Below are 23,597 nucleotides of genomic sequence, written 5' to 3'. Positions count from 1 at the left end.
GGGTGAAGCTCCGGGGCCCAGCGGGCTGCAGTAACGCGGGGGGGGAGGGGTAGGGAAGCTCGGTGGCCTTCTCCCCGGAGGGAGAGTGTGGCCTCCAGTCCTGCTACAGTGAGCGCAGAGGAGGTGCGGCTCCTTGCTGAAATGGGTGCCCAGGCGGAGCGCAGGCACACTGAGCTCATGGCTGCAGTGGCAAGGATGCCTGACTCCATAGAGTCACTGGCAAGGAGTGTACAGGAATTCGGGTCAGCACAGGCAAGGAGTCTGCAGGACTTCGGTGCAGCACAGGCGGCTTCCAGCCAAGTGCTTAGTCGTGCCATGCAGTCACTGGCTGGTCTGATGCAGACACAGATCAGGGCCACACGAGCACTAACTGCTGCCACCCTCGCTGGATCGGGCAGGATTCGCCGGGGCCCTCGCCGTGCCGCAGCAGGCCAGCAGTCTGTGCTTCAGCAGATTGCTGCGCATGGTTCAGTGCTGCCCCGTGCGAGTGCCAGTGTGTTGTCCGACCAGGGCGTGCCTGTGCTCTGTCAGGTTGGCAGCATTCCTGCTGCCAACACTGTCACTCCTCCACTGCAGCTGCCACCACCCGTAGGACAGACTGCCGCCGCCCAAGCAGAGTTGGAGCAGTCAGCAGCCAGGCCCTCCAGGCCCAGAGCTGGTCCAGGCCATCCCCCAAGGGCATCTGCTGGCTCACTATCTGACCCTCAGCAGCCTTCCCCCAGCCTTGCTGCAGCCACTGGGGTCCCATTGTGGAGGAGCTGCAGGGTGGGAAGGGGCCAATCTCGCAAGCAAGGCAGATCACCCTCGCAGGCCAAAAAGTAGGAGGTGTGGCAAAATGCTGTGTTTTTTTTTGTGAAGGCCGAGGATCATGGTCATTTTTGTTTAACTCTTTTGTTCATTGTCTCCAGGTTGTGAGAGCCAGTTATGTGTCTGACTGTCTTTTGGGGGGGTTCTCTGTATTTGTTTGTCATGCGGGAAGGGCACAGAGTTTGTTAAATAAATAATTGTCTTTATTCAGATTGTGCATGTTTGCACTTTGAACAATTTGTTGCCTTGGCCAGCTCAGGGTTTGTGGAGCGGGTCCATTAATGTTCTTTCAATGGCACAAGCCATTCCCTGAGAGGGGGCCTAGAACCGACTTGCAATAAGCCGCTGACGGACGGCCCTTGCACTTTGTGCCTCCCTCCCGTCTTGGTGCTCCTCCTCCTCCTCCTCCTCCTCCTCTGGTGGTCCTCCAATGTCTGCTGGCAGTGGCTGAGTCCTGAGGATAGCCAGGTTGTGCAGCATGCAGCAGGGGTGCTGGGCGCATGGAGCGGGGTCATCAGCCAGGTGCACAAAGGATAGCCCTTGTCCCCGAGAAGCCAGCCTCCTGGGTGAGCCGGAGCTTCGAAAATGTCTGCCACAGAAGTCTGGCGCAGGATGAAGGCGTCGTGGCTGCTGCCTGGAAAGCGGGCATTGACAGCTAGTATCAGCTGCCTATGGTCACACACCAACTGCACGTTCAACGAATGGAACCCCTTCTGGTTGCGGTAATCCTCGGCATTCTCTAGAGGCGCCCGCAAAGCCACATGCGTGCAGTCAATGGCGCCCTGGACCATGGGGAAGCCCGCTATTCTTGCAAATCCCATTGCGCGCTCCTGCTGCTTGTCCAGGGTCATGGGGTAGGAAATGTACTGACGTCTCCTTTTGAAGAGGGCATTCATGACTTGGCGGATGCAGCAATGCACCGCGAACTGGGAAACATTGACAATGTCCCCAGTAGCGGATTGGAAGGAGCCGGTGGCATAGAAGTTGAGAGCCACTGTCACCTTCACTGCCACCGACAGAGATGTCCTGCTCCTCAGCTGAGGCTGCAGAGCTCTCTGAAGCAGGTGGCTGATTTCAGTGACCACCTCCTTTCTGAATCGAAGCCTCCGAATGCACTGCTCCTCAGACATGTTGAGGTAGGAGAACCGCTGGCGGTATACCCTGGGAGGGTAAGGCCTCCTGTGCCGACGCCTGTTGGCCCTCCTCCGTCTGGCCATGATTGGCACTCTTTCTCAGCGTCTCTGAGCCCTTTCAATACAATGGAGAAACCCAACATTTCCACCCATTGCAGCCCCCATTATATGTGGCCACTCAAGGCTATGGCACTGAGAAATCAATCCAACTGCAAAGCTCTGGGCTGAAGCCAGAAGTACCTGTGCGAGCGCTGAGTCAAAGCAGAAAGCCCTCTCCCTTTGGCTCTCTGCAAATCTCTCTCTCTCTCTCAAAGAAGGAGTGGTCCAAAATGGTTACCACTAAGGAGGCAGGAAGAGCCCCCTTTAAATAGCGCCCCCCCCCAGCGACTGGGAACCGTTCCACTCAACCAGTTGCTGGGAGCGCCAGGCGGAAAGAAGGGCGGCGCCACTGAAGTTCCGGTTCGGGGAGCACCAAGGGCGTTGCACCATGAAATGATGTCAGGATCTGCGCGCGCAGCTGAGCGGACGTTGCGGTTTTGCGCCGCTGCTAAATGTCCACTCAAGTTCGCGAGAGGCGCAGGTTGCGCCGCGCCCGGGTGCTAGCTGCTTCACGCCCCACTTATCGCCCTCTTAAGGCGCTAGCGGCTGGCGCTACCAACTGAATTTCTAGGCCTATGTGCTTTATAGAATATATTGTATATTTAAACATGCTCATCTTAAATTCTAAATTTGTGTTTCAGCTGTAAGCTGTCAGACACTTATACAGCCTGAACACGGAATGATGGCCTGCTCCCATCCCATTGGAGATTTCAGTTATAACTCAACATGTGGCTTCAGCTGTTCTGAAGGATTTGTACTGCATGGGTTAGACAGGATTCAGTGTCGTGCTAATGGACAGTGGACAACACCGACACCCAGCTGTACAGGTAGAATGTACACTAATGCTGTAACATCTGTCAAGTGTTGGGCCCCTTGAGCTATTTGTTCTGTTGATTAAGAATAAAGGAACGTGCTGGACTGGAAAAGCCAATATTTGTCTGTAAGGGACTACGATGCAGGCTATATTTTCACTCTCTAATGTGAGTGCAAGTCAATGAGAATATATTAAATGGTCTCCCAACTTTTCCACTCACATTAGTATCAGAGGAAAGTATGTCACACTACATATTTGCTGGATGATATTTTTAATGTCAGTGTTATACTTAATAAAGACATTTGTACATATATACCTTGCAAGCACTGCCCCTTTGCTCCAGTTAATCATTGGACTCTCAACACAGAGAGCTGTGCTTTGGAATCTCAGGCCGCGAATTTAATAGAGGAGGCGGGTTGGAGTTGGGTTGCCTGGTGGACGGGTTCCGGTCCCGCTGCTGGTTTCAGCCGCTCCTGAATTGAGATTTTTATTTAATTGGCCTATTAAGTCCCGTCGTGCGTGCTGGCCGGTCTAATGACTGGGATTGGATCTGTTAGTCGCCTCTGATGACATCATTGCTGCAGTTGTTTTTAAGGGGCCCATGCAGCCTCAGCCTTTCATTTATCGTTTCTGCTTGTGTTTGAATGGGCCCAGGCCACAATGAGTGGTGCAAAAGTGAAAGCTGCTCCACAGTTTAATGAGGACTCCCTCCAGGATCTTGTGGAGGGAGTAAGAGGGCGCAGGGAGATTCTGTTCTCTCCCGATGGCCAGAGGAAGCTTCCTCAGCAGACAAAGGCAGCCTGGCTGCGAATTGCTGAGGAGGTCAGCGAAAGGCCCATTTGTTCACGCACCTGGATCCAGTGCCGGAAACGGTTTAATGATCTTCTGCGATCATCAAAAGTGAGTATCACATCATTCTTACCGTCAATCAGCTTCCCTTCTCTTCTCATCACCAGCACTCTGCTTTGTCAATCTGCTCCTCCACATCCTACCTTACCCTTACTTCCCTTACACCCTTACCTATCCCTCTCTCTCTCTGCACTGAATCACTTCACTATCCTACTATGCACCCCTCACACTCGCTCTCACTGTTATGCAATGACAGCAACTAACAATGCACAGGGAGGCAGCTTCCTCTTGGCACCTCACTCCATCTTGGTCTCCCTCTAAGCTTCTATGTTATGGATTCTTCACAGTCACTCCATCACTCTCACTGAAACTCTACTTGTGTCCCTTCTTGCAGGAAAAGCTAGCCCACAATAAGGGGGAGAGAGTGAAGACAGGAGGAGGGCCACCATCCTTGGCGACATTGACAAGTGCTGAGGAGGCTGCTCACGAGATCGTGGGAGGTGATGAGGAGCTGGAAGTGGGGAACGGAGAAATGGGTGCACTAGACGAAGCTGGTGACAGAATAGATTTTCAACGCTCGCATTTAGATTTCATGATTGACAGCAATGGCATATGATGTTCATAGAGATTGACTTTGGATCATCTGCACAATAGGATGTGTCTGCTGCCTAAAAATCAGATGTCTAACTCATGCGTTTACTCTCCTACAGGACCATCAAGAGCCCCCCTCCCCACTGTACAGGAGGAAGAGCTGGACGACTCCTCAGGAGGAACCTGCAGCCTCTGAGGGAGCAGCGTCACCAGGACTCAGCACACCCAGCACCAGCGCAGCAACACACACCTCGGTGGGGCCCTTGCGAGTTAGAGTAGTGTTGTCACCTGGTGTATCACAGCTCACAAGTGAGCATCAGCAGATGGTGGAGACAGCAACAGCAGTGGAGAGTCCTCGTCGGAGGTCGCAGGATGATCCTAGCTCTGCTCAGCTGCATGCCTCTGGGGCCATCCAGAAAAAGAGCGGTGCTGGAACTCCAGGAACAAGTGCAGGAGTCTCTGACAGGGTTTGCATCCAGGGTAACTGTGAGTGTGCAGAGAATGGAGGAGTCCATCTCCAACATGAGCACTGCCTTTGTGGAGGCAATGGTGCATGAATGTGCCGCCATGGAGAGGGTGGCAACCTCCTTGGAGGACATAAGTCGCCAGACACACGATAACATGGTGGCTCTTCTAAATAGATGGTCTGCTATGGAGGATAGATGGGCATCTATTGAGGAGAGGCATGAAAGGTACATGGACGCCCCCGTTATGAGGACTGTCAGTACTAAGACGAGTCCTCATGGCCCCACTGAAGTGCAGCAGGTTGCTCTCCAGCCACTTGCTAGCACTAAAGTGCGGGTGGCCCATGAGAGGGATGTTGGTGGCTGACAACAAGGAAGTGTGGGCTCCTCTCCAAACGCTCACATGACCATGGCACTGGAGAGCCCTCGGTCAGAGCCCCAGAGTCCTCAGCCAACTGAGATGGCCGTCTCAGCCCCTGCACAGCCGCAGGAAGAGCAGACTGTGGAGGAACCCTCCCAGGCACCCAAACCCAGAGGATGCCTGCCAAAGGCATCTAAGCAGGTACAGTATCAAAGTGAGCAAGGTACCTCAACATCTGCTGAAGCCACAGGGGAAGCACCATGTAGAAGCACACGTAAGAGGAAGCTAACACACAAATAGTCACAAGGGTGTTTTGTTCTGTTGTATATTTTCGATTGCCATCCTTTTGTGATGAGATTAAATAAAAGTGATGGCAAACAGTTGAAGTTCTGGCCTATGTGTTCTGGGAAATGGAAGTTGCACATTGAGGGCTCAGGGCGACTTGCATTTGTAATGATGATGCTGAGAGTGATAGGAAAGCACCGTTTATTGGAGAGATGGTGTATGGCGTGTTAAGAAGGTCGTCCACACATTCATAGCCATATGCCAGCTACCTGTGGTTGAAGCGTAAGCTTGCGCGAATCTGGCATGGATGAGTGCATCCCTTGCATGACGGCCAGCAATGTGCTCGAGTGCTGCTGCATTGGCTACATCCGGCCCCGCAAAGCGTGCCTCCTCCTTTTCGTCTTCGTCCTCTTCTTCCTCCTCATCCTCCCCCTCTTCTTCCGAGGATGCTCTACGCTGAGCCACTTGTTCCTCAGGCAGCGCTGAGCCACTTGTTCCTCAGGCAGTGCTAAGCCACGCTGCTGAGCGATGTTGTGCAGGGCACAGCAGACCACGATGATTCTGGAAACCCTGGCTGGTGAGTACTGTAGGGCATCGAATCTCATTTTGAGAGAGCCAATGGTTTTCTCTATGATGCTTTTGGTGGAAATGTGGCTCACGTTGTACCGTTCCTCAGCCTCATTTGATGGCCTCCTTATCGGTGTCATGAGCCACTTTTTCAGGGGATAGCCCTCATCGCCAAGTAGCCATCTGGAAAGTTGCGTTGGCGGTTTGAAGAGCTGAGGCACAGTAGACTGCCGCAGGATGAAGGAGTCATGGCAACTGCCAGGGTACTTTGTGCAAACATGCATGATGATGTTCCTGTGGTTACACATCAGCTGGACGTGAAGGGAGTGGAATCCCTTACGGTTGACAAAAACAGCTGGGTTGTAATGGGGTGCCTAATGGCCACATGTGTGCAATCTACAACGCCCTGCACCCTTGGGAAGCCTGCCATATTTGCAAAGCCAACCGCATGCGCAGTTACATTTGCTTCATCCGTGGAGAAGTGGATGTAATTGTATGACTTTGCAAAGAGGTCATCGGTAACCTGCATGATGCAGGTGTGTGCGGCCGACTGGGAGATGCCGCTGATGTCTGCAGCTGATCCCTGGAAGGAGTCCGAAGCAAAGAAGTTGAGTGCGGTGGTGACTTTGACAGCCACTGGTAAGGAGTGTGCACACGCTCCTCTGGGCTCCAGGTGTTGGTGCAGCATTGCGCAGATGTCAGCGACTATGTCTCGTGGAAGTCTCAGCCTCCTTTGGCACTGCTGCTCACTCATGTTGAGGAAGCTCATCCCCTGCCTGTAAAGCCGGTGTTGGGGGTATCTCCTGCGGCGAGGTGCAGCCCTGCGCTGATGCCCTCTGCCCTGTGCAGCATCAGGTGGCTGAGGAGAAGGTTGGCGCTGCTGCTTCTGTGCCTGGTTGCGCTGCTGCTGCAGCTGCTGTTCCTCCGAATCTGACGACCAGGATAAGAGGATGTAAATGATTCCTATACCACTGGTATATATCTCAGTCGAGGAATGGAGGTTGTTTGCGCTCACACAAAGTGGTCAGAGGGTATTCCAAGGAGGTCACACTGCAGATGGATTCCAGCTTGAACACTCAAGATCAGTAGAGCAGCAGTATGTCTCCCAAACCTCAAAGTACTAAGTTGTGGCATGTGAAAGAGTGAGAGATTGCAGGACCGCTTTTAAGCTGTTCGAGCAGCTGGCAACAATTCAGGTCCTCGTTCAACCCGGCTCAATTCACCTGGCATGTTTTTATGAAGGCAGGCAGTACGCTGAAAAACCTCCAAAATCCAATCAGGCCTTTAAAATAGGATTATCCAGGCAGTTAACAAGCTGTTAACTGCCTTAACCGCCTCTCCCGCCGTTTGGTGTCGGGTCAGTTCAGGAGCAGATGACCCGACACTTGCCAAAGTCGCGTGTGGGCAGAATGGAGGCGAGTTCGCAGCCCGCCACCAATTTTTCCCATTTTCGCATCAGACCCGCCTCCAAACCCGCCCCTTGAGGTCAATTAAATTCGCGGCCTCAATCTCTGTTTGTATTCAGTTAGCCTTTTTTCTTTAATTGAGAGTAAGCTGTGTTGCACTGGGTGTCTGCAAATATTCTATTGCTGGGTGAAAGGAGGAAAGGAGACAGGAAAAGTATGAATGGAAAAGTACATGAAAACTGTTATGTGTTGACAGCAGAATCATTAGTATAACAGTGCTCTGTCCGATTGTAGTTACTTCTATAATATACTGGGCAATAAAGAAACTAGTAAACTGCTGTCACTTTGTGTTACAGAGGGTGCAACATGCAAAAATGCACTTTCAACACCACCAAAACAGGTTAACTGGTCATTTATCTCACTGATGTTTGTGCAATCTTACTGTGTGCAAATTGGCTGCAGCATTTGCTTACAGAACAACAGTGACTAACTTCTAAAGTAATTTATTGGATTGAAGGGCTTGGGACGTGCTGAGGATGTGAAGGCGCTATATAAAAGCAATGTTTTTTCCATCTTTCTTCTTGATCAGCCTTAAGGTGACATTGGAAGTGCTGGGTAAGTTTGTGGTGAAGACCATTCCATTATCCCAACTGACAGAACAGTTGTGGAGGTTGCTCTTGGGATTTCATTAAGAGAGAAGAACTGCTGAAAATAAAATAGGAAATTGCAAGCACAGTATTTACTTTTAACTCTGTTAACTCAAGTTTTTAAAATATTCTTATTAAAACAATTATCTTCGGTCAGGATATTATTGCCCTTGAGAGGGTACTGAGGTGAGCGGCAAAGATGATTCGGGGTATCAGGAATTTAAGTTAGAGGAAAAGATAAAGAAATATGGCATGTTTTCTTTGGAAAGTAATGATTCAAGATTATGGAGGGAATTCACAAAGATGACCAGGAAAATTGTTCACTATAGGGAAGAGTTCAAATACCAGGAGCCAGGAATTAAAAATGAGAAAAATCAGGTGGAACATGTTCACCCAAAGTGTAATAGTTGTAGAATAAACTACCACAGAAGGCCACTGAAGAGAACAATATAAATGGGTTCAAGGGAACATAGGATTACATAGAATATACGGCACAGAAACATGCCATTTGGCCCAACCAGTCCATGCCGGCATTTGTGCTCCACTCGAGCCTCCTCCCGTCTTTCCTCATCTAAATCTACCAGCATAACCCTTTATTCCCTTCGCCCTTAAATGCTTGTCTAGCCTCCCCTTAAATGCATCTATACTTTTCGCTTCAACCACTCCCTGTGGTAGCGAGTTCCACATTCTCACCACTCTTTGGGTAAAGAAATTTCTTCTGAATTCCCTATTGGATTTCTTGGTGGCTATCTTATATTGATGGCCTCTAGTTATGCTCTTCCCCACAAGTGGAAACATTCTCTCTGTATCCACTCTATCAAAATCTTTCATAATTTTAAAGACCTCCATTAGGTCACCCCTCAGCCTTCTTTTTTCAAGAGAAAGGAGACCCAGCCTGTTCATCCTTTCCCGATATGTATACCCTCGCATTTCTGGTATCATCCTTGTAAATCTTCTCTGCCCCCTCTTCAGTGCTTCTATATCCTTTTTATAATATGGTGACGAGAACTGTACGCAATACTCTAAGTGTGGTCTAACCAAGGTTCAATACAAGTTTAGCATAACTTCCCTACTTTTCAATTCTATACCTCTAGAAATAAACCCTAGCGCTTGGTTTGCTTTTTTTATGGCCTTGCTAACCTGTGTCGCAACTTTTAGTGATTTGTGTATTTGTACTCCGAGATCCTTTGTTCCTCTACCCCACCTAGACTCGCACCCTCCAAGTGATAAGTGACCTCCCCATTCTTCCTACCAAAATATACCTCACTGTGTTGAACTTCATTTGCCAATTATATGCCCATTCTGCAAGTTTATTAATGTCCTCCTGTAATTTGTTGTAGTCCTCCTCAGTATTGACTATCCCCCCCAATTTGGTGTCATCCGCAAATTTAGAAATTGCGTTTATGATTCCAAAGTCTAAATCATGAATAAAAATTGTGAACAACAGTAGTCCCAGCACTGATCCTTGTGGAACACCTTCTGCCACTGTGAATAGCTACCCTTTACCCCTACTCTCTGCTTTCTGTCTTGAAGCCAGCTAGCTATCCATTCTGCTACTTGTCCACTGACTCCGCATTCTCTGACCTTGTTCATCAGTCTATTATGGGGTACCTTATTGAAGGCCTTTTGAAAATCTAGATAAATTACATTACTGCACTACCATTGTCTACTCTCTCTGTTACCTCTTCAAAAAATTCAATGAGGTTGGTCAAGCAAGACTTTCCCTTTTGAAATCCATGCTGACTATTCATTACTATGTCTTTGGTTTCTAGATATTCTTCTATTTTCATTAGAGAGAAAGAACTGAGTGACCTGGTGAGATCATAGGTAGGCTGAGCGGATGTATAAAAATGGACAAGCTTCTTGGGTTTAATGGCTTTATCCTGTTCCAAAAATACTTGTGTTGATTGAAGAGGTTGTTATTTCTCCAATAATTTTCATTTTAATGAAACAAGAATATTTGGTTCAGGCTTATTATGTTTTCCTTTAATTAAATGAATTAGATAATCAGTGTGAGGTCCTTTGGTTGAGTTTGGCCTGTTAGCTCTGCAGGATATAGTCACGGCAACATTATGGCACATAGACCTTCCCTATTAATGGCTGGCATTCTCAACAGGTGTAAGTGAAGGAATGTAATCCACTAATAAAAAAATCTCCATTGTTCCAGCTGTAAAATGCAACATATTGAAGAGTCCGAACCATGGCACCATGAGCTGCTCCCATCCTATTGGAGTGTTTAGTTATCGCTCAATGTGTGATCTTCGCTGTGTGGAGGGCTTCATTTTGAATGGAACAGATAAACTTGAATGTACATCTTCAGGGAAGTGGACAAATGAGATGCCAGGTTGCAAAGGTACATGATTACTTTAAAAACAAATTATCATTTCTAAAGTATTTGTTTACTTACTTCTTTCACATTTTAATCTTTAAAATCTCCTCCTTTATGTTCCTTTGTGCATGTGCCCAGTTGAGAGGGTAGTAACCAATTGTTCCCAAAGTTTTGGTACTGGAGCGGCATGTGAATTGAGACATGCCATTTCCCCAAGGAAGGGAGGGAAAGTTTGAGAGCATCTAACCCTTGCCTGTTCTCCCTTATTTCCTGCCGGCTGTCCCAAGAGCAGCATTGGCAAAGGCCTAGGAATGGCTTATTTGCCAGCCCTGTCAGTTGGGGAATTGCATAGGGCAATTTCTCCCCTAAAAGCACAAAGAAAGTGAATTAATTTGGACAAAAAAATAAGGCTTGGGGTTTTCTCTTGTTGATGGATTATTACCGATGGTAATGCTGTTACCAATTGGTCTGTCTTCTACTACTGACAAAAATCAACAGAATGGAATATCTGAGTGACTCCCCAGCAGCACAGTGGTCAGGGCATATATGTAGCTATTGGCACTGAAGATGGGAAGCACAGTTAAGCCAATAATTGAAGCTGAGTTTCAACAAAGCAAATTTCTTTATTGAGTATCTCCTTTGCTGAATATTATTTTGATACATGACTTAAGTCCTACTTTGCTGTGGCAAGCCTCCAACTACATGCAAGGGAGGGCCTATTTTTTTTTCCTGGTTTAATTATCACTGGTGTGCAGTCAGGGCTGATCTTAGTTGTCCTCATCTCTGGACATTTCAAAACTATTAAAATGGGAGTTGGTAGATTGATGATTCTTCATGTGTGAACTTAGATAGTGAGTATCAGGAACCTAGTTGACATGGGGCATAACAGCTCATCCCAATCCTGTTATCACCCAGACTCCTTTCCCCCTCCCTGGCCCGGAGCACTGAGGCCAACTGTAGCTTCCGAGTGCTACCCCAACTGAAATCAGCTAACTCAATACAGACTGCAATTCAAACCACTTGCCCTATTCTGTCCTTTTTGTAATGATGAAATAGCACCAGCATTAATTCCAGCAGTACTGGGCATTAGCCATTATCAACCAACTAATAAATCTCTCTCAAAAATCAGGCAGTGAATTTGTGTCAGCAAAATCTAACCCAAAGACCATTTAAAAATAATGATTTTCGATTAAGTGCCTGAGATGTGGAAAACACTGATGCTAATACATTTTCTAATTATGAAGCAATAGAGTAAATTTGGTGCTTCTGCACTCCCAACAGGAAGCCTTGTTTGAAAGGATTATGGCTTAGAAATTCAGTTGCCTTAGCGCCGCTTTTGAGGCGCTAGAGGGACTAGCGCCAGAGTTATGGCCAGTTTAAAAGTTCCCTGGGGCCCTAAATCGGCGTTGCACCGGTAGCGCTGCGCCGGCACCGATGACGTCATCGGTGTGCGCAGCGTCCCGGTTGCCATGCCGACGGGCCCTAGCGCCGAAATTCAGTTGCGGCCGCCTCGCCCGTGGCAGCCGCAACTAAGACTCTGGCAACAGAGTCCAACATGTGTTTGCGCCGGCGCATTAAAGGCCCCGCGGCGGCCGGCCGCTTTCCCGCCGGCCGCCTGCCCGCAGCTCCCTCCCCGGACTTCTCCCCCCCCCCCGCCCCGGAACAGATGCAAGCCCGGCACTTGTCCGAGGTGCCGGGCTCATTTTTAAACAGATTTGCGCGGGCCGCGGCCGGGTGCAGGCAGCTCCTCCTTAACGGAAGGAGGAGGCCTGCACTTCCCCAGCCTGCCGCACCGCATCGGGTGCCGCAGCGCCGGAATTGCGGCGCTAAACGGCAGTTAGCGCCCTTTTCCAGGCGCTAAGACCCTTCAGTAGCGCCGGCAGCCGTTTGGGCGCGGCGCTACTGAATTTTTGGCGCGCGCAGGGGGACTTAGCGCCGGCACTAACTTCCGGCGCTAAAGCCCTGGCTAAGCCAAAACCCAATTTCTAGGCCCCAGTGTTGGAGAATTGGCACTAGTTTTGTAGTCCTATCTCCAGCCATTGCTCTATTCAAGCTCATCTCTGCTGCGAGCATTGAATTTACCCTGATGGCTTTTTTATTTTAAAAAGGATGTTTAATACAAATATATACAGAAGTGATTTTTATTTTTGACATTATTTGAGGTTAAACATTGGCCTAGGGCCTAGAAATTGAGTGCCCTTAGCGCCGATTTTGCGGCGCTAGAGGGCCTAGCGCTGCATTTGGCGCCGGCGCCGAAATTGCCTGGGGCCCTTACGCCGCGGTAGACCGGTAGCGCTGCGCCGGCACCGATGACGTCATCGGTGTGCGCAGCGTCCCGGTTGCCATGCCGACGGGCCCCAGCGCCGAAATTCAGTTGCGGCCGCCTCGCCCGTGACAGCCGCAACTAAGACTCTGGCAACAGAGTCTTACGAGTCTTTGCGCCGGCGCATTAAAGGCCCCGCGGCGGCCGGCCGCTTTCCCGGCGGCCGCCTGGCCGCAGCTCCCCCCCCCCCCCCCCCCCCCGGAACAGAAGCAAGCCCGGCACTTGTCCGAGGTGCCGGGCTCATTTTTTAAAAGATTTTCGCGGGCCGCGATCGGGTGCAGGCAGCTCCTCCTTAAGGGAAGGAGGAGGCCTGCACTTCCCGAGCCTGCCGCACCGCATCGGGTGCCGCAGCGCCGGAATTGCGGCGCGAAACGGCAGTTAGCGCCGATTTACCGCCGCAAAGACCCTTCAGTAGCGCCGGCAGCCGTTTGGGCGCGGCCCTGCTGAATTTTTGGCGCGCGCAGGGGGACTTAGCGCCGGCACTAACTTCCGGCGCTAAAGCCCTGGCTAAGCCAAAACTCAATTTCTAGGCCTAGAAATTCATTTTGGGGCGCCCAGCTCGCCTGGGCGCCGGAATTACCGCTGCGCGCGGATCCACTTGCGCAAGCGGGATATTCAGTGTCAGCGCACCAAGTGGAAGGCGGCCGCTAAACAGGGGTTTCGGCGCCCCGCTTGGGCGCTGAAACTGATTATCGGCGCGCTAGTGGCCGCAGCGCCACCCGCAGCGGAGCGGCAGGCTGCGGTACTGCAGGCCTTCCTCCCTCTCTTAAGGGGGAGGTGCCTGCAACAGCCGGAGCCCCGATCGCGAGTGCCGGCAAAAGAGCCCGGCAGAACGGAGAAGTGCCGGGCTCCCGGAAACCAGCCGGCAATGCCGGGGGGGGTAGAGGAGGCCGGGGAAGGAGGTGCGGGCAGGCGGCTGCCGAAAAAGCGGCCGGCCCCACTTCCACTTTAATTACCGCCACTACCGCCACAGGTAGGCCCTGTGTACCGGTCGCTGTTTGCGGCCGGCGCTGAAGAGGCGGGCGCGACTTAATATGGCATTCTTCGCGGAAACGGGGCGCTGCGCACACCGATGACGTCATCGGTGGCGGCGCAGCGCTACAGCCTAACGCCGCCATTAGCGCACTGCTGAATTTCGCCTGAAGTTTGCAGACTGGCGCAAAAGCCCTCTTTGGGCGCAAACTGGTGGCGCAGGCCACTGAATTTCTAGGCCATTGACTCTATCAATAATTATTGGCCAGTGATGTACTGTGTTCATAATAATGCTGCTCTTTGAAATCCAATACAGTGGTGCAATGTCAGGAACTGAATATTTATCGTCCAGTGATTATGAACTGTTCACATCCTCTTGGGAACTTCAGCTACAGCTCAGTATGTGACTTTGACTGCATCAAGGGCTTCATGTTGGAAAAACCTTTGAGACTCCAGTGCAATGAATCTGGACAATGGCCAGAAGAGATTCCATCTTGTAAAGGTACTATTTAGAACATCCAGTTGTACATAATGACTTAAAGTCACTTGAAGGTTCCTTTGAGAATAAGCATAAGAATGCAACATGTTATTTATGTAATAAATTGAGAATAGGTTTTATATGTTGATCCATTGAGCGATGGACCAGAAGAAAAAGAGAGGGTGACTCTGTTAGTAAATGCACAGCTCAGTGTTTTACTGAGCCCAATAGATTAGAACGGTCCCAGGTTAGATCCCTGGTCTGTGGTCTGCTAATTCCAGTTAGGGTTGGGGAAAGGTGCTACAATTGGCCTCAGTCCCTTTGGACTAAGGTTTGTACTCCTGACAGCTATACACAGACCCCAGCTGGAAAGTGCACATCTGTGCACATCATCTGTGCACAGGGTTGGGCTTCATCGTGATGTCTTCCACAATCAAATAGTCTGCCCAAACCCACTGCGAATGCTTACTCGTGAGTCCTCATTTGTGATCCCAGTAAAATAAGGTAAGCTGATACTGCTTTAATGCTTCATGCAAAAACATCTGCAAACCCTGTCTCAAGGATTGGGCAATGCAGTAACTAAATGAAAGATCACAACAATTGAAGGATGCTTGCTGGATGGTGCCACCTTGACTCCACTCTCCCTCTTCAATGCTCTCTGCAGCTTGTCAGCCACTTAGGGCCAGTGCCACCATCAGGATGCCTGACCTTTAGAATCATAGGGGGAAAAATTCAGTATCGCCTCGTTTGGGGTGCGATTATCGGCCGTGCGCAAGTTTAGCGCCTGGTGCTAATTATCGCCTCCAACTGCAAACTTGGCTTTTATCGCCCCTGGAGTTGATTCGAGCGCTAAATCAGGCGCTACACACCTCTCTTGGCGCAAAGGCTGAGGAGAGAGGTGCTACCTCAGAGCGCTGGTGAAGCTCATGTGATGTCAGTCAGCAATGGAACACGGACACAATGGCGTCGGCCAGTTCTTAAAGGGGAGGGTCGATCTTGCTCTCCATCCACATCCTGCTCATTGCAGCCTTGAATCTCGGCCTGGAGAGACCTGTACATCAAATCTGCTGGAAACAACAATACAGAGGCCCAGGGAAAGAGCTCAGAGTGCAGCCCCCACAGTCTCTTCTAAATCAATACAAGGAAGGGCAAATCAAAATGAAGCTGCAAAGTGTTGCTCAGTATGCAAAACTCCTTCACACAGCGTTGAATCTCTCCAGAAGTCTGTCTCTCTCTCAGAATGCGTGGTGCAAAAATGTCACCAACAAAAAAAGGCAGGAAGCAGTCGCCTTCAAATAGCGCTCCCCCAGTCCCTTCCTGGGGCCTTCAAATGCTCCCCTCAACCTGTCGTTGCTAGCGGCAGGCGGTAAGGCAGGGGGCGCCACTCAATATCCGGTCCGGGCCGCTACCGGGGCATTGCACACTCGACTGACGTCATGATCTGCCGGAGCAGGAGATCGTGGCGGTAGTGTTTAGCGCCGCCGCATAATGGCTAGTTAATTTTGTGATCGACGCAAACATCGCTCTGCACGGGCGCTAGTTGCTTTGCGCCCCATTCGCGCCCTCTTAAGGCGCTAACGGGAGGCGCAAACCAACTGAATTTTTCCCCCATAGAATCTTGCAGCACAGAAGGAGGCCATGCTGCCCATCGTACCTGTGCCGGCTCTTTGAAAGAGCTGTCCAATTTAGTTCCACACCCCAACCTTTTCCCTATAACCCTGCAATTAGTCCTCTTCAAGTACATGTCCAATTGCCTTTTGAAAGTTCCAATGGAATATGATTCTACCACCCTTTCAGATAGTGTGTTCCAGATCTTACCAACCCTCTGTGAAAAAAGTTTCTTCTCATTTTCCCCTCTAGTTTTTTTGCCAATTATTTTAAATCTATAACCTCTGGTTACCGACCCACTTGCCAGTGGAAACAGTTTCTCGCTATTTACTCTATCAAAACCTCTCAAATTTGAATACCTCTATTAGGTCTCCCCTTTATCTTCTGTGCTCTAGGGAGAACAATCCCAGCTTCTCCACATAACTGTAGAATCTTATCCCTGGTATCATCCTGGTAAAACCTCCTCTATACCCTCTCCTAGGCCTTGACATCCTTCCTAAAGTGTGGTGCCCAGACTTTTACACAATACTTCAGCTGAGGCCTAACCAGTGAGTTATAAAGGTTTAGCATGACCTCCTGGTTTTTGTATTCAATGCCCTTATTTACAAAGCCAAGTATCCCATACATTTTCTTAACCGCTTTATCAACTTGCCCTGCCACCTTTAAAGATTTGTGAATATGCACCCCAGGTCCCTCTGCTCTTGCATCCCCCTCAAAATAGTATAATTCACTCCTGAAGGGTGTGGGCAGCTTTGGCCTGTAAACAGTAGATATTTATGAGCATTTTTTTTAGTGAGTGATGGAAGCAGCACCCCTGTTTATTGAGGAACCCAGACTTCTCCCAGTAATTTGCATACTGCTCATTTGCCTATTTTCTTTTCTGGTCATCCTGTGAAGAGCTCTGTGCATGGAAGTCATGTGTCCTCATTTCAATGTGCCTTACAGGCTCTATTGAATAAAGATCTGTGATATCAAGGGGATAATACATTGTAGAACCTTCTGTAGCTGCTCTTTCAGAAAGTCCAGCAAATTCAGTTACACTGGGACCACAGCTTTAGTATGCATATATGCTTCAGTGAGTACATTTATCTTGACACTTCTTCTGATGGCACATAACTTCTTCCTATTTCTTCTCGGGTCCAGGTGTGGGCAGCCTTGGCCTTCTGCTTTGATGAGGAAAATCCCCCTTTATAAACCTCCCTCATCAGGGCTGAATGCTGGCATCTTCCTCATGGCCATTTTGTCAATAATTCCAATGGTTTGTTGCAGTTTCAAACTCCTGTCATTTATATCATATGTTTGTGTGTTAATTTAATCAATCATTTTACACTTCCAAGGTGCAGATGGTAGCCATGATGTAAGGTCATGTGGCATTACCAATGTTAGCTTTGGTGAGCATCAAAGTGCCATGTTACTACACTGATATGAAACAAATCAGTGTAGTTATGAACAGAGAACAATAACCCACAAATGTAGTATTTTAAATTTTGCTGGTGTGATGCATCACTATTAGGCTGTGACAACAACAGTAATGCGTAGATAATCAATCTAATGTGTGACAAAGGTTACCAGTTACACCATGATAACAGCCTAGTGTTCTTTTTATGTTTAGTGATTCCCGGATTGCCGCCTGCAGCGAACTTTCTGGCTTACATAAGTGGAACTGCAGCAGCTGTCATTCTTGCTCTCGTCATTGGTATGATTGTGGCCTTTATTAAAAAGAACCTGAAAAAGAAAGGTAATTAGGACTGTCAGCAGTCCAAGAGTAAAATAGTTTTTTTCAATGAGCTGACTGTAAACAGTATCTAGGAGTGTGCCATCTTGAGTTATCTGGCAGCACCAAAACTTGATGTACCTTTACTTACCTACTGGAGTGCCAGACAGAAAGATCACACCATAGAAAGAAAGACCATGCATTTATATAGCGCCTTTCACGAGCTGAGGCTGTTCCAAAGTGCTTCATGGCCAATTAAGTACTTTTGAAGTGTAGTCACTGTTGTAATGTGAGGAAACGCAACGGCCAACGGCCAGTAGTGTCTGACTTACAGCACTGAGATAAATGTCCAGACAACCTGTTTTAGTGAAATTAGTTGAGAGACAAATATTGCCCAGACTCGAGAAGAACTCCCCTGCTCTTCTTCAAATCCTTTCACATCCATCTAAGAGAGCATACAGGGCCTCGGTTTAACGTCTCATCCAAAAGACAGCACGTCCAACAGTGCAGATTTCCCTCAGTACTCCACTGAAGTGTCAGCGTAGATTATGTGCTCAAGTCTCTGGAATGGGGCTTGAAGCCATAACCTTCTAACTCATGCAACAATACTTAAAAGTGTCAATTATTCAGCTTGGAACAGTCAAGTGGTTTAGTCAGCAGGACCTATCCATTCACTTGCTGAGGAGTTTGAGTGATAGGTGACAAGAGAATCAGAATGCCTTGCATTGTGGTTTTGGATGAAAATGTTGCTATGCACTGTATAATGCCTAATTGAGTTCACCAGCTTTCAAACCAGTAATAGCTCTTTAGTAAATTAAAAATTCCTATTGCACTTTTTATATTCCAGTTTCCTCCCCCCATCTCTGTTGAATATATACTCATAAAGTGTGTAATCCATGGAAGCTGGTGACCTGAGTGCCTTAACTTCATGTGTAAGGCAAGACAGTAAACTGGCTGTTTGACCAAGGATGACATTACAACTATACTTCATCCTGTTCTTGCCTGACATTCAGCAGAAGTCACTGGATACCAATCAAGTTTGAGATTGCCGCTAACCTTTTCCCCCCATCCTAGTCCAGAGGCACTGAGGCTAATTAGAGCATTCCTACTGCTGCCTTGGCTGAAACCACCTGTTGTGTTTTAATAGTTGTGTTTAAAATTAAAAGTTTCAAGATACAAGCCTTAATATTCCATGTTTTCAATTGTTTTCAGAAGATGATACAAAAATGCTAAACCTTGACAGGTAACTTCAATTTCTCTGTATGTTCTCCTAGCTTCAAAATAAATGTTTGTGCTCATCATAGTGGGAATGTTAACACTGAGAAATGAAATTCTTTTTCATTTTGGGTACCTACTAGTGTCAATGCCAAGCTCCCTGCACAAGTACTACAGTGACTTCAATGCATAGCTCCTTATACTGTCCTAAAAAAGTGTCGTCTTCCCAGTTTTGGAAGAGCACTACCTACTATACCAGTGTAATACTTGGCCCATATGAACTATCCATGTAGCTTTTCGGAGTAAAAATGACAATTAGTGTCATGTCAGTTGCAGTTTTATGTGATGCCATCATGTGTCTGTCAATCGGGTTGAGACTGCTCAAAAGCATTAAATGTATAACACTTATAGCCAGTAGAGAGGAGAATTTCATCCCATCTCTACAGACTGGATTCAAACACTGGTTTTGGAGTAAATAGACAATGCACTAACTCACTGCAATTCAGTCCCCAATAAACATTTTTAAGCTCTGTTTTAATACCAGGCTGTTGTATTATTGTAGATGGCCTATTTATACAACAAGACAGAAGGTGAAGTAGTAGAGTCTGACTTTGCAGCTCCATTGGACATTTCCCCAATCTCAGACAGGCCGTTACCTTGGGAAAATATTGAATGAAAGCCAAGCAGATTGAGGGGATGGCCATGAATATGGGTAGGAGAATATAATGTAGGAACGGAGGTTACTATCAAAAAGACTGAGTTCGACTCAGGTAATTAAATTAATGAACTTTAATGAAAACAAACGAGTTTAAACTGGAAACTGCTAGAACACATCAATAACAGGTCTACTCTCCTTGAGGGCTCCACGAGGACTGATCCTCTGATCAGGAGAGTGACGTCATGACGTCATCATGTTCTTCCCGCCATTGGGGCATCACGTGACGAACGGCATGACGTCATCACGTTGAAACCGTGCTGTAAAGGTAATTAGGCATTGTACAGTCAAACAGTGTAATTAAAGGTACAGGCACAGACAGTAACTACATTGCTGTTAAAGGAATTATGTACAACCGCTCTGAGTCCTTTGGTGGCTCCGCCACAGGAGAATATATATGGAAGGAGAGGTTTGGAGCAGACAGGACGGTGCTGAATTCAGAGGAGAGAGAGCAAGGGCAACTGAGTTCAGATTGACATCGCTGAGGATGAGGAATTGCTCATTGCAGAGGCATAGGGAAGTGACCCTTGTACATTACATGGAATAAAACAGCACATCCTATAACTCATCATGAACAATGCTGCAGGAGATCTGCTAGCATGCATATAAACATAGTGTGCATTTTGTCCATCACACGCCAAGCATCACCATTTCTGTGTCATACCTCAGACAATACATTTGATAATGAAAATATGGGACATTTGCACCATAAATGTTTAAATTCTAAATTGAAGACCTGGGGCTGGTCAAGGTCCGAGCACTTGTTCAGAAATTAAGTCAAAGTTTGTTCAATTCCAATCAGAAGTGTTGATTCCTGAGGCAGATTCTATTCCATTTTTGTTTTTAATTGTCCATGAGCAACTCGTATGGAATTAAACCACTATACTTGTCTTCCAGTACTGAAGGCACAGAAGATATGTTTGAGAATCCAACGTTCATCAATACTCCTGCAGGTAAGATTACAAACCTCGTCAACATATTGTACTGTATGAGTAGAAACTATAGGAGGATGAGTACCTTTTTTGCTCTCCAAAAGATGCTGTCTGCTGTTGGAATACAGTTCTGCGGGTGTTGGCAGCTGTCTGGTACTTGCGCTGGGAACCAGAAGTGGAAACAGGAGTGCTGCTGCATGCTCAAGAGGCCTTCTGGTTGATGCACTTCAGCAGCAGCCAGAAGACTCAGGCTCTAAGATCCTGCTGGATGAAGACAAGAAATTATTTAGCTGGTATTTATCATCTTCAAGTTGTTCCCAGGGCACTCTCAGCTTTGAGGAGGATCCCAGCATAAGTCCCACCACCAGCTTTTATTTTTGGAGTGCCCTGTGTTTGGGCAGCTCATTGATGGACATAGAGCATATTGTGGTGAGAGTGCCAGGAATGCCCCATCCTGCCACATTTGGGGAGAGGAAAATCAGCCCTTGTATCTCCTCACTAGAAACTGTTTAAGTATGAGTTGCAGTTACAGGCCCAGATCCAAGTATGGCCACTAAGGAAAGCCTCAGAAATCCTGGGGCAGTGAAATGTGGGGGAGGAGACCTGATGTCACTTCTCTCCACCCTTTTTTCCTCTCCACAGCACTTAGGAATTGAGCATTCTCCAGGCGCTGTGATGAGGCAAATCGGCCTGCTACCATTTAGAAAATACACTGAAAATCACAGTGTTGCCTCAGGTCTCTGGGGGTCTGGCATCTTGTCATTCTTATTTACCATCCTGATTCCAGTAATCTAATGTCATGATTGAGTGTTATGAATTCCCTCAAAGGCATGATCTTTTTAAACCCAGTTAATTAAAGTTAAACCAAGTAATTGATGATAAGGCTGGAGGATATGAATGTAAATTTAAAGAGGTCCTTTAGATATCATGTAAAACTCATGCAAAATGTATAGCTTTATTGATGTACGAGTGTTCAGTAAGTCTTTACCCATTAGGGTAGTGTAAGCCTTTAGAAAAGTGTCTGTTTAATGACTACTTGATCTGAAACTCTAAAATGTACATGTGTGGACAGCCAATGTGGATAGCTAGTGAGGACAGACGTGGGCTCTGTCGATAGCTGAAAACTCTAACACTCATTGTTTACACTCACAGCGACTCAACTGACACACACAGCCAACCAACTGAAGTCACCTTAAGCAGGGTCACTGGACAGTGACCAAGAACCCTGCTGATTTTTCTCCTCCGTAGTCCAGGGCCAATTGCAATGCCCCGACTGGAAAAGTTGAGGAGAGCACTTTCAGTGTAAAAAGACATCCACCAACCTCCTTTAAGTTAATACACCATAGTTTAAATTCTCTCCCACTTGGTAGTAGAACGGCTCCAGCGGTATAAACAGGACTGATATCCTTTCCAGTCCTGGAAATCTCTGTACAATATTGGAAAAGGCGAAACAGATTAGCTGCAACAAATCATGACTGGTATCTCTGATCATCCATTACAAATCAATGATCTGACTAGTTGACAGTGCGCTGGTGAAGAAGTGTAGGATCTGTGACCAATGCTCTGCCCTTCTGAGCCTAGCAGGTTGAGTGAACATTTTAGGAAGGGCTCAAAGCCTCAAGAAAGCTTCTCTCACAACTGATACATAGGTGTTGAGTGGGGAGACATCAATATTTGTTCATCCATTAGAGGGCAGTGGTCAGCTCAGTCACATTGTGGATTTTTGGCATATATTCTTGCCTTGTACATAAACCAAGCTCTTCAGATTGTTTGAGAGTGATGGAATATGAATATGACATGAAAAGGTACCACTAGTACTTGCAGGTACACCGTGCTTTGGGGGTAGAGAGGGGTGATTCCATGCAAGTACCAACCCCCAATGGGAGCACCAAATTGTAGAATAACTGCTTACAAGTCAACTTTTAGGTATGAAACCCAGGTATAATTTTGTAGTAAATCTTTTTCTCTTAACAGGATCCACATGAATAGGACAAGTGCCATCAGTACAAATGCACAAAGGAAATAGGACATCTGGTGAATGAATGGTGTTGTTGCACCTCAAGCATGTGCTTCATAACTATTCTTCAGGGATTTTGACACTTTCTGCAACAGTAAGACCCGAATAAGCCAAAACTTCCTCCAGCTAAATGCCAGCAAAACCGAAGCCAACCCCTTCTGCTCCCGCAAACACCAGTGAACCACCAGCTTCTTTTCCATCAATCTCCCCAATTTTAGGCTAAGACCAGAAATGCAGTATCTTGACATTCTGCTCAACCCTGAGCTCTGCTTTCTCCCCTACACCTAACCGCTTTCTTTCACCATTGTGACATTGCCTGTCTCCCCCCCCCATCTTCCCTGCTGAAACCCTAATCTGCACCTCCAACTTACTCCCTGACCTCCTTACTTCTATCCTCGCCTCCTTACTTCTATCCTCGCCTCCTTACTTCTATCCTCGCCTCCTTACTTCTATCCTCGCCTCCTTACTTCTATCCTCGCCTCCTTACTTCTATCCTCGCCTCCTTACTTCTATCCTCGCCTCCTTACTTCTATCCTCGCCTCCTTACTTCTATCCTCGCCTCCTTACTTCTATCCTCGCCTCCTTACTTCTATCCTTGCCTCCTTACTTCTATCCTCGCCTCCTTACTTCTATCCTCGATAAGCTAGTTCAGCCATAATGATGTTGCTCACATTCTCACTAGTACAAAAGCCGATGTCATCATTACCCCTATCTTTGCCAAATCCACAGGTGCTTTGTGTCCCCAAGACTCAACTTAATCGAATCCACCACCCCACTCCTCCCACTAATCTCCTCCATCTGTATGTCCCTGCATGCAGGCTCCACTCCTCCATCACTGGCCTAGTTCTCATTCTCCGCTCCCTCCACTTGTCTAAGTGTCTGCTTCTTCAGCCACCATGTCCCTGCCCCCTGGAACTCTGACCTTCAGCATCTCCACTGTCACCTCGTTCCCTGCTATCAAGAGCCATCTATAAATGCTTCTCTTCGATCATGGCTTTGCTCTGTGGCAGGCCTATTTCTTCCCCTTGTCCCCCCTGCACATTGTTCATTTAACGTCCATGACTCTGTAAAGTGGTCCGAGATGTCTCTCTAAGCGAAGAGCATATAAAAATGTAATTTGTTATTGATTTCTGTACATTTGAATAGCTAACCAGATGATCTGGTTAAGGTGCTCCAGGTATTACCATCTTCACTTATGAGATTCTTCCTTTTAATTTTTTTTAAATCAGAGTTTGAGATGTTAGACCATTGTAACAGAATCTATGGTTTCA

General features: G+C 47.7%; 1 protein-coding gene and 1 long non-coding RNA gene across 2 annotated transcripts in view; one reads left to right on the top strand and one right to left on the bottom strand.

Moving 5' to 3' along the window:
* LOC147121964 (P-selectin-like) overlaps positions 1-20,530 on the top strand; it is a 134,669-nt gene extending 114,139 nt beyond the window's left edge. Inside the window, exons 18-23 of the mRNA XM_085982555.1 lie at positions 2,681-2,866; positions 10,191-10,376; positions 13,964-14,149; positions 17,346-17,471; positions 18,660-18,690; positions 20,275-20,530. Of these exons, the coding sequence (XP_085838681.1) occupies positions 2,681-2,866; positions 10,191-10,376; positions 13,964-14,149; positions 17,346-17,471; positions 18,660-18,690; positions 20,275-20,530 (971 nt within the window). The remainder of the gene's footprint in view (positions 1-2,680; positions 2,867-10,190; positions 10,377-13,963; positions 14,150-17,345; positions 17,472-18,659; positions 18,691-20,274) is intronic.
* The window catches only part of LOC147121963 (uncharacterized), a 31,352-nt gene continuing 27,191 nt past the window's right edge, over positions 19,437-23,597 (bottom strand). Inside the window, exons 2-3 of the long non-coding RNA XR_015077653.1 lie at positions 20,395-20,573; positions 19,437-19,637 (exon numbers count right to left, since the gene is read on the bottom strand). This is a non-coding gene — a long non-coding RNA (uncharacterized LOC147121963). The remainder of the gene's footprint in view (positions 19,638-20,394; positions 20,574-23,597) is intronic.

This window comes from Somniosus microcephalus, chromosome 3 (assembly GCF_052327205.1).
Source record: "Somniosus microcephalus isolate GS21.2 chromosome 3, FLI_Smic_1.0, whole genome shotgun sequence".
In the NCBI taxonomy this organism is placed as follows: Eukaryota; Metazoa; Chordata; class Chondrichthyes; order Squaliformes; family Somniosidae; genus Somniosus; species Somniosus microcephalus.
This window is presented reverse-complemented; position numbering and strand designations above follow the sequence as displayed.